The 11,703-nt window shown below is 43.3% G+C and overlaps 1 protein-coding gene across 1 annotated transcript; it reads left to right on the top strand.

The window, feature by feature from the left end:
* Nucleotides 1–642: 642 nt before the first annotated feature.
* On the top strand, nt 643–2,478 carry LOC147884545 (uncharacterized). Its single transcript, XM_087397069.1, has 7 exons — nt 643–763; nt 853–1,010; nt 1,098–1,248; nt 1,388–1,545; nt 1,689–1,842; nt 2,026–2,213; nt 2,308–2,478. Exons 1-7 carry the CDS (start codon nt 685–687, stop codon nt 2,470–2,472), a joined length of 1,053 nt encoding a protein of 350 aa, XP_087253195.1. The 5' UTR covers nt 643–684; the 3' UTR covers nt 2,473–2,478.
* Nucleotides 2,479–11,703: the final 9,225 nt, after the last annotated feature.

The following is an 11,703-nucleotide window of genomic DNA, read 5'->3' as shown; positions in this document are numbered from 1 at the left end:
ACTATCATTCCATTTGCATTAACATTAAGGAAGCATTTGCTTTTCATGCGTTCATCAGGCACTACATGTGGGATAACATGGATGCCATGCTATTGAAAATAATTGGATGCTCAAAAAGTGGGTGCACAAAACCTTGGATTACTAAACTCTCATTTCCATCCCTGCCCCCAAGTTTTGAACCATGGTCCACAATAGAAAAAGACAAGCATTCAACCAATAAGCTAAAGCCTAATATTCCAATCCTGTACCTGTCCTCTGTGTGACTCGCCCATCCCTCGAGCACATGGGGAGGACGGGGGCACCTTAAATAATAGACATACATAATAGATAGATACTCAAGGGGTAATGACATGGTGGGAAAAGGGTTTCATGAGAAAAATAATTTTTTCACAAAATGGGAAGAAACCACTTGCCATGGTACAAAAGTACCACAATCCTATAAGGCCTTTAGATTCTCTTTTTACATCTACAAGTAAAGGTGTGAGTAGTTATACGCTCATTTCCTTTAAAGTCCCAAAGGTGAAAGTAGTTATACGCTCATTTCCTTTGAAGTCCCTATAGAGTAAAGGTGAAAGTAGTTATACGCTCATTTCCTTTAAAGCCCCTATAGAGATCGCCTTGCATTGTATTTACAAGCTCGTCTTCTACAACCAAGCCTCTCTTCCACTTTCGAGAATTGGCCGGATGGGCGTGCAGAATTCGGCGATTGCCTCTGATGAAAGCACAACATCCTGTCCCGCTACTCTTCCTCCTAAAACACTGAGTATGAAAGCTAACGTTGTATGCACGAAATCCCTTTGCGATTCTAGCGCCATTACCTAAGTTATATTTATTTTTCATCAATGGGCGTAGGAAACGATGAAGTTCTCGTCGAGTTTGTTATGGATATGGACATCGGATCCTGCGATTCACTGGCAGTGCTCGGTGACATCCCTGAATTAGGACGATGGAACCCAACGGCTGGCCTCACAATGGACCTCGACAGCAGAAACATATGGACGGCAACAGCTGTAAGAAAAAGAATACATCTACAAACAACAAAGCGGCTAAATCGAATAAGTAAACATAAGTAAATGACTTCGTCTCTCGATATGCAGAATCTACGAGCGGGGCGTGAACTGCAGTACAAAATTGTCCATAAATGTGCGAGTGGAAAGGTCCTGTGGATGCAGGGACCAAATAGGCGACTGATTGTGCCGAATTGTGCTGCGATGTTGAGCGTGCTGGATGTATGGAACCTAGCAGAGCGTGAGTACGTAAATCGAAAAAGAACTGCGTCCTCCTTATATTGCCAAGTAGCATTTTCGGGCTTTGGACAGCCTTGGCCAGTTCTTTATGTTTGACGAGATGTCCTCTCTGACAGATGGGTTTCCTATGTTTGCCACAGGTCCAGCCCTTGTTACGATTACTTTTGCGATGGTAAAGCACGCGGAGTCCAATCGGTACTTTAAAGTAACCGGTGACATAATTGAGCTCGGCAACTGGAACGTCGATAGGGCGCATCGTATGGTTTGGCATGTGGGAGATCTCTGGAAAGTGGACGTTGTGAGTGACTTTGGAAAAGACAATCAATTTCAGGAAGTAGCCTCCAGCTGACAATTGACATAGAAGGTTGTGTGGTGCTAGAAAAACTAGTTGGAGCGATGTACCGGCTGATACGATGTAACTTATCTGTGGATTTCTTGCAGAATGTTTCAATTGGATCCATCCTGAAATACAAATACATCCTTGCTACAGATGAATCGAAGGAAGTTACATGGATGCCTGGTTCAAACAGAGTTCTCAATGTGCCAGACAGTTCAGTAGCATTATCGGTGCTCGACTATTGGACTGAGTTTCCAGGTTTAACAACCCATCAACCACCAAAGCTCATGCTTTACCTCGCTATATTGCCGGAAGCAATACGCTGAATTCCTCAATATGTGCTACTCCAGCTCTTGAGAGTGCTTGTGAACTGGAAGCAATGGCCCTGCCCATCATTTTGTGTTGAAACTCATTTGATCAGTTACTTGGATGACTGAACAGATCCAATTGTACCGACACCACTTCCTGTCGAAGCCGAAGCTGTAGCCGTCTACTTTGTGCTTCAAAGGCACTGCAAACCCGGACAGATATTCAAAGTTACAGGCAATATAGATAAGCTTGGCAAATGGGACACCGAGAAAGCCTGCAATATGGTGTGGCATTACCATGATTTTTGGATTGCAGCAGTAGTACGCTCTCTCTCTCTCTCTCTCTCTCTCTCTCTCTCTCTCTCTCTCTTCCATATTTCAGTCCAGCTTACTGTATCTGTTCTTGAATGAATAGGACCTTGCACCCGGAACCAATTTAGAGTACAAGATTGTGCTTGTTCAGCAGTCTGACGACAAGGTCATCCAATGGCAGCCGGGGCCTGATCGGCGACTTCAAATACCGGCTACAGAATTCGAGTTCGTGGTAAAAGAAACATGGAACAGCACCGACGTCCTTTGAACGGGAAGCACCTCACATTTTCGAACTTTTATTTAAGCATTTTTTTCCTTGTATTAATTAAGAAGGTGGGGATCCCACTATGGCCCTTCCTTTTGGAGTGTCATTATAAGTCCAAGTATAAGTAGCTCTATAAATATTTGGCATAACTTGTGAAAGGAAACTATAGGTGTAAATTGGAAGGAAAGGAAAAGAGAAAAAGCAAGTGAAGGTGAAGGAATATCAGGAAAGGTGCATGAGTGAAACAGAGGAGAGAAAAGAGGTGAAAAGGTGTGTGTATGTGTGTGTATGTGGTGGATGGACCATTAAATAAAAGTGGGGACGAGTGCCTATTCTGGCAAAAGTAATATAAATGTGGTGTCATACAAGAGACAAGGAGAACCTCCATCTTTAGAGAGAGATACCTAACAAAAGACAAAGCTTTAGGATAAAAGACAAAAAAATATTTAGGATTTCGATAAGCAAACAAAAACCTTAAACCCTAAATACATTAGAAGTCCTTAAACTTCTACTAACCCACATTTAAGCCTCATACTAACCATAATTTGCAAGGTCAAATTGACCAAATGAACTAACTTTAAAACTATGGCCCTGATTAGCAACTTTCTAACCAAGTCATCCCTTAGGACCCTTGCAGGGCCAAAAAGGAAGAAATTACAACATGATAAGCTTACACAGCTCCTAATGAGCATCACAAAAAGCTCTCGCTCCAAAGAAGTTCGAAGCAGCTCTCCATAGCAATTAGCAAAATAGCCTAGCACATGTATGTAACCTCTCTCACTTGGTTGCAAAAGTAAGCGTGGAGAAGCATATGCCTAAATACATAGTTTGTGACATAGCAAAGTTTTGATTGTGACATATGCCTAGATTCCATAGTTTGTGACATAGCAAAGTTTGGATTGTGACATATGCCTAGATTCCAAAGTTTGTGACATAGTTCCTCTTAAAGTGTGCACATCTGCCCCCGAACACACACCCCACATACACACAAGTTTTGTGCAAGTTTATTTAGACCACATTTATCTTATCATGTAGTAACTTGTTCCACTTATGTCGCCCTACTCAACAAAATATCCACTATTAAATGTAGAGAGAGGGTGAGGAGTGAAAAGGAAATGGAAGTGCATAATTAGGCTAAGGGGGGAGACATGTGTGCTACATGAAAGGGGAAGGAAGAGTAGATAGGGAGACCACATAGTTGGAGGGGAGAGCCCCCTTTAAAGAGAGATGAGAGATAACCATAAATCGGAAGGCACCCTTCATGGTATATAAAGTACTGATTGGTCTAGTGGTTGGCCTAGTGGGTCCACCTAGGTACATACTTTTGGAGGATGTTTGATCCCAATCTTAGTTAATGGTTGGGATGAGGGATGCACTACCTAAGAAGCTTGCATATAAAATGTATTAACGGATAATGTTTGAACTCCTACTTATGTGCATTTCCTATATTCTTTTGCCCTTGTGCAAATTTCAATCTTGTGATTTTGTGAATGTAAAAACCCATTATGTTGAACCCACATCATATGGAGCTACATAGTTTTAGATGTACCCCCAAGGGGTTGGGAGTACAAATCATAGATACAAATCATAGATTAATTTGGCTTCCGAAATACATTAGGTGTAAAAGGGAGCCCTTAATTAAGGTTAACTACTCTCAAACATTATAAAAGAGACAATTAAGTTATTCCTAATCATTAAAACTTCTTCCTACTGTATATAATAAAAATTCTAGGTTTAGGGTGTTAATAGTGGCTCGATGTTCAATGGCCTTAATAGTGTTCCAATGTTTAGAGAGTGTTTAGGGTCTTAAAAGCCCATTAATAACAGTTCGATATTCAATGGTGTTACTTATACAAGGCCTGAAGAGTCATTCCAAGTCTGTTAAGAATTATACATTTTATAACCAAATGGATAGGCTCCCCCATTTTCAGTATAACATGGACACACCCCTTGAGTCGAACCCATGAGATGATATCAACCGTATCATACAATTAGGTCTCCTCCAACTCCATATGTCTCAAGCTTTGGGCCCGGGGGGGGGGGACCAAGAGCTCCGCACCAAGTCCCAGCTCTACCGCAACCACTTGTTGAGAGTATCGAAGGAGGGATTCATCATCAGCCCCCAGTATCTCGAGGCAGAGGAGTCTCACATGCACACTAAGTATTGCCATTGGATAGATGCACATTTCATCTCATCAATTGAGGAAGAGAGTAGCAGGAGGCAATCAAACAACACGAGAGAAGGCTGATAGAGCACTGCAACATGTCACTAACTTCTATGCATTTGAGTCAGCTCTAGAACACAGCGGGATGGAGGTGGAGGAGATAGCTGACATGCGGGTAGCCTAGAAAACATATTTAATTTTTCCACATAGTCCATCCATTCTAACCCTATCTAAAACACCTGCTCCTTCTGACACTACACATCAATCCCCCTCACAACCCACCACCTCCATGCACACCCATTAGGATTCAATGAGATGCCCTTGCAAGATGCTCTACATATTCAACGGCCATCGAATTTACTCCTAATCATGTCCAAACATATTGTGGCCTACTTTCTTCTCAAAGAATCCCCTTCCAACACAACCGCTATGTTAATAGATTGGTTAACAATATGCCACCATTGGTTAAGGGATGTGATTTGATGGACAGTGGCATGTCCCTAGAGCCAAGATGGTGTCTTGGAGCTACATGGGCCCAAGAGGATGGTAAAAGAATGAGAAGGGAGAGTGGTATAAAGAGATTAGGGTTGGCCCTCCCTTCAAAAGGTGACTTGTATAAAAGGCCAAATGGTTGACTCTGGTCTTCATTGTTGTTTGCACAAGTTTGAATACAAGCTCCCTCTTCTCTTCCAAGAGAGTGTTTTGGGTATTCTCTTGTTTCCATTGTAGTGCCCTTGTGTTTGCCATTCCATCCCCCTTCACTCTCCTCTTCCCTTCTCCTTCTCCCGCCCTTCTCCCCTCTCCTCTCTCCTCTCCCCCTTCCCTCTTTCTCGCATGGAAACACATTGCAACAATCCAGAGGCCGCTTGAGTGACACTTGCAGATGACTCATGCCTTGCATTGCTCTCACAAGGATAGATTGGAGTGGAGGCTCCATTGGCATCTCTTCAACATCCCCAGGACACATGAGTCATCGCCGAGACCCACAAATTTTTGGCACCACTATCAAGGAATGAAGGTATGCTTTTGCATTTGCACTTGTCTTCCTTTGATATCTACCCATTGCACAAGTCTTCAAGCCTAACTTGGAGCTTGTTAGTGGAGTTGTAGGAGAAGAGAGAAGGAGAATGTGTGTGTGGACGGAAAAGTAGGAAAAGTGTTTTTTATTGTTGGAAAGTCATTTTGGAGCATTTCAAGCTTGTTTTTATGCTTTTAAGTGTTTTGAGTTGATAGGAACCTATTTGTAAGATTGCTAAGGAGTGTATGAGGTCTAAACACACAAAAAACAACCAAAAATGATGAATCTTGCTGAATTTTGCAATGGTTTTGTGTGGTAAAACTCACCCCTCAAGAAATCTTGCATTTTGGCTTTCAAAAGTTGTTTTTCTTTCCAGTTTTTTCATTGAGTAGGTAGATTAGGTAGTTTAGCATCCCCCCATCACAAAAAACATGAATGGAAACTTCCAAATAATCAAGAATCATCAAAAACCAGTCGACAAAATTGTGTGTTCCATCGCCATGGGTCAACACGATAGTGCTATCTCACTGACCGGCACCATAACCGTATCCCGTCGTTCAAACTTGCATTGACCCGATACTATAACCGTATCCTGCCGATCAAACTTGTGTTGACCCGTCGCCTTAGTGCTATCCTATTGGCTTTCCATCCATCGATCATTGCTTTAACTCTATCTCGTTGACCTAACAAATGTCAGTACCTAGCCCGTCGCCCTAATTAATTACTATTAGTCAGCTATCCCGCCGATTAAACTTGTGTTGACCCGGTGCCATAAGGCTATCCCACTGATCGTTGCCATAGCTCTATCGCTCCATCTGTTGCCATAACTCTATCCTACCGATCGTTGCCATAGCTCTATCCCACTGGTCATCGTTTTAACTCTATCCTGTCGACTTGCTATCTTGCCAATCATTGCCATAGCCCTATCCCCACATCCGTAGGGATAGCTCTGGGAACACAAAAAATAGGAAAAAGCACATGAAAATTGGGACCCCAAGAATCAAGAAATGATGAAATTTGCATACAAATTGCATTGAAATAAACCCCATTTTGCCAAAAATTCGTTGGGGCGCTACCCGCCAGGACGCTGTCCCTAGACCCTGCCCTGCTGTGGCGTAGGGAAGCCACAATGGGCTACCACCCCTTGACCCCATGTTGAGGTGGACTCAACCTAGAATTGGGGTATCAACCACACATACTAACACATGCACTTGAGATCAGGAAGAGTCCTACAAGATCACCTTGAGCCTAAAGTAAGTGCCTCAAATACCATCTTGTCAACCTCCATACCTACCTTGGCATTCTCAAGGTCAGTAAGCTCAAAAGTCAATTCTCACTCATTGCAAGATCCACCAATAGCTTGATTATCTAGCTCGGAGGAGTCCCTAAGTCAGGACAGAGACATGGGTGAACCCTCCAATGTTACAACCTCAGTAGCTTTGGACTCCATCCCCACTGATCTCCTATCTCCTACCCCATCTACAACTTGCTCTACATTAAGGGAAACCTTTTCCAATATCATGGGAAGGTTTGGATTGACAAACCCAGTATAGTGGCCAAACCCATTTGCTGGATAGACTAAGGCAATGCTAGAGGCTCAAATGCTAGCCGAACCACTTATGTCAGAAGCCATACTCAGGGAACCAAGTCCCACAATACCTAATGGCAATCAACCCCCATCGTACCAATTCTTTGATGATAGACAATCCTATGGGGATGGATTTGGATCCACATTCTCACCAAGGTCCCAAAATCTAGAGCAAAGGGGGCAGAGGAGTAACCTTGAAGGTCAACAGTTAATACCCTCCACCTCAAAAGCCCTTATGATGCCTCCTTGGTAGCAAAGCATGGGAGATATTCCCTACCCAATAAGTGCCCCTTATAGGCCTATGCCTGCAGGAGGGAACATACCACTCCCTAGAGGACCTCCAGACCAACTTGTTAAGCTGTCCCAAGTCACAATGCCAATGCCTACTGGGCCTAGATCCTCCCATCCCAACCTTGTGCCATCAAATCCATGGAACCCTTCATCAGGACCACCAATGTATGGGACATCGCCCACCATTCCACAACCTCCTCCTATATCACAAACGGTCCTTACAGACAAAGCTATGAGAATCCTCCCTAGTGTAAGCACTAGGAAGAGGGGGCGCTACTCCACCACTAATGTTTCCAAGATGGGATACCAACCCCTCAAGGAGAAAGCCTATCACAATCTCCAAGCTAATCACCAAGTTTGTAGGGGAAGGAGGCCCAGTCTCCATGTTGAGAGATTTGAACAAATCTGTGAGACCTTTGGTGATATTGGGGATCTAGACAAGGTCACTGCTTTTAGCTTGACTCTTAATGGCAAGGCTAGATAATAGTTTAGAGCCTTAAACCCTGAGGAGAAAATAAATTGGGACACATTGCATAAATCCTTCATTGTGGGGTTTGCCCCCAGTGGTCCCAAGTGGAGCCCTCTTAACTAGCTTTATGAGGTGAAGTAGAAGGACATTGAGTCCTTAAGAGACTATATCACTAGGATTAAACATCTGAACTCATGATGTGAACCCCACGAGAGGATGAGTGATGTGCAACTTCTTCCATGCTTCCTCATAGGGCTACTGGATGCTAAGCTACATGATCATTTGTTTGCTATGAATCCCACATCATTTGAGCTATGCAGCAAGATGGCGATATGCTTAGGGGATAACATGAGGGAGACGTCCCAAAAGGATAAATCCTTAGCTTCCTCTGATATGTTCCAAATAGTAGAGACTTCAATCTCTAAAGCAACTAGGAATGCAAGCATGACGTCCAAAGTGCTCAACATTGAAGAGATGGCCACAGATCTATTAAACAAGTTGGGCCAACAATGGAATATAGTAGCACCAAAAGATGCTCCTAGCAACCCCCATCTCTTTCCACAAAGAGATAACATATGGTGTGGGGTATGCACTGGAAATCATCCCACTAAGGAATGCCCTCATCTTAGAGCCAAGCCAACATTCTATTGTGCCCATTGTGTTCATTGGGGAAATTATGACACATCCCAATGTCATTATCCTAGGGTGATTCCTCAACCCACGTATCAACAAAGGCCGCATCTACCATTGCCTACACTGCCCAATCCGTCCAATCAAGCACAATGGGCAATACAAGGGGACACATTAGCCAATCAAGGGCAATTTAGGGCTCAAAATATTCCATTACCCCTGCCAATATTGGGACCTCAACCACCACCACCACCACCATGAATTACTCCCTTGAATCAAGTATTGGTGGAAGAGCTACCTAGTGATTGAGGAGACCCCAGACCTACCTTTTAGTGGACACAACTACCCCCAAAATGGTGACAATGCAAATCGGTCTAGCATTATAAGTCGCTACATTATACAAGGTGACCAACACATTCCGATCTACCAGACGGCACCAATTCCTCAAAAAATGGGATATATGAACTTGACCAAGACACAATCCATTCAATGCCATATGTGTCAAGGGCCACACTGAGCCAATGAGTGTCCATATAAGTGGCAATCTAAGCAGCCAATCACATGTGCACCAGCATCGCCATTATGCACTAGGTGTGGTGTGGACCATCTTTTTAAGAATTGCTCGATGTGAGAAGGCCATATAAGTCCACAAGCCTTAACTTGTTAAGTATTGAGAGAGGCCAAGTGTCATCAGTATCCTTGAATGTAATCACGAGGTTGCAAGCTAAGGCCCTTAATAAAGAGCTTCGCAAACAAGCCAAAAGGGATAAAGCTAGCACATCAAAGCCTAGAAAGGCAACTGAATTAGCATGAGTAAGCACCAAGGGTGCAATGAAGATTGGGAAGGGAAAAAATAAGGTTATCATCCAAGATGGGTGGGATGAAGATACAACCTCCCTAGCAACATCATCTTCCTCTGATCATACTCTCTTAAATGGTACCAGCAACAGCCACCCACCTGAGGTAAATGAGGCACCGATAATGGCTTCAACCCATGGCCAAGCCACAACACCTAAGGGTCATGGGGTGAATATCATCCCAACCCATGGGTGGGGAAACAAGGTCTCACCGAGGTGCATAAATTGGTACACAAGTGCCAAGAGGAATGTTAGCAAAGTCTCAAGGCAAGCAAGATTATTGATACAATTCATCCTAGACATGAGATAAATGCTCGAGCCTCAAAAGCCTTGCAAATACCTGAAAGGGTAGAGCAAGAAGGTGTGTCATGCCCTTCAACCTAGGGATCCACCCTAATGCAACAGATGTTTGAAGAAGACCCTGCCTTGGAACAACTAAAGGAGGATGACAACATGTCCTTATATGGCTTAGAAGAGTCTAAAGTAATAGGATTAGCCTCATTCCTATCCACTGAGATCAAGATGACCATTGTGACACTATTATGAGGTAATCCTACTCTATGGAGAGACCTCTCAGATTGGATGAATGGGCAAATAATGACACCCCAACCCACAAATCCTGCTAATGTTGAATCTCCCAATCATGCTCAAGACTTCCAAGGGTGCCAATCAACAAATTGGGCCAATATTTTGAGAGTGATGACATAAGTGCAGTGATACCCATCTCCTTCCATTATAAGAAAGCTATGGCAATCTTGGATGGAGGAGAAGGTATTAGCATCATCATGAAACAATCTTGGGAAAGGTGGGGAAGCCCCGACCAAGAGAGTACTTTCTTGGTAGTTAAATGATCGAGGCACGGCTCATCCCATAGGAGTACTCAAGGACATTAAAATCAAAACCTGTGGTCTCACATATTGGGTGTGCCTTATTGTAATGGATTTCTAAAACAACCCTGGGTATGAGGCTATTCTAGGGAAACCTTTCTTGTGTATGGCAGGATTGATCCATGATTGGCGCTCCAACAACATTTATCTAAGGAACGATCGGCAAGTCGTGAGGGTTGATCTCAGGACATGGAAGGCCCACACTATGTCCGCAAATCTATTTGCAACAGATGAATTGGATACCATCGATAGGTCTGTGCTGGTAAAGTTGGCTAAAAGATATGAGAAAGAGAACAGTGAGAAGAGTCTTCATGAACCTTGGTGTGTTCCTTTACCAAAACTAGAAGACTCAATTTATTAGATCCATACACTAGAGGCAATAGATCCACCAACTACTGAGGGCACTCAGATGATGTGCCTCGATGATGAACAACTTAACTCCATTACACCTTGTTATACGAATAGAGGGGTACTACCTAGTCAAATTGAATTAGTAATTGACAATGCCCTTGATCCTAACAAGATAGATATGACTCCATCTCAACTTTGGGTAGAGCTTACGTCAATAGGTGCAACATGCCGAATACAGGCCATGGTAGATGGGCGAGCAAGCCACAACCTCATCTCCTGGGAGACATTAAAGCATCTTGGCCAGGTATGCCTTCAAGTATGTGATTCTGAAATTTAGTCCATAGAGGATACCTCTATTAAGGTTATTGGTTTGTTAATGTTGAATGTTTCCTTGGACAATTACATTGTGCCTTGCAAGTTTTTTGTAGCTCCTACAGGTACCTTAACGGAAGCCACCATTCTTGGTAAATGCTAGATCCAAGACATGTTATTTGGTGATGAATTATCCCATAAAGTTGCACCAATTGCTAGCCAAGGATCAACATCAGCACAACTACTTCTAGCTCCCCATCTCGACAAGGAAGCCACCAAGGAACAAGACGAAGACAAAAGGCAACCAAGCAAATATGGTTCCGAAAGGATATATTGAATCATATTTTTGGATTCCAAAGAGACCTCAACAAATGAAGCCACCCCCTCCTCTAAACATCAAGCCTCACCAACACGAGCCACCCCCTCATGTAAACAACAAACATCAACATCAAAGGAGAAGAAGACACCATCCAACAAGGAAGGTACATTACCAATGGGTTCCCATAAGACTACTCGAGGCCTGGGATATTACATTGAAAACTCTTATATATGGGTACCCAAGCCTCACCAAAGTAATCAACAGCCCATTCATGCTTGCCCTAAGCCTAAATGTACAGTGGCACCATCGCAAAAGCAGGATCAGAGCCCGAAATCTATCAATACAAA

Source organism: Dipteris shenzhenensis, chromosome 26, assembly GCF_047967505.1.
Source record: "Dipteris shenzhenensis isolate YYH24624 ecotype China chromosome 26, Dip_SZ_1.0, whole genome shotgun sequence".
Classification (NCBI taxonomy): domain Eukaryota; kingdom Viridiplantae; phylum Streptophyta; class Polypodiopsida; order Gleicheniales; family Dipteridaceae; genus Dipteris; species Dipteris shenzhenensis.
The sequence above is the reverse complement of the archived record's forward strand: the minus strand, read 5'-3'. Positions and strand labels throughout refer to the sequence as shown.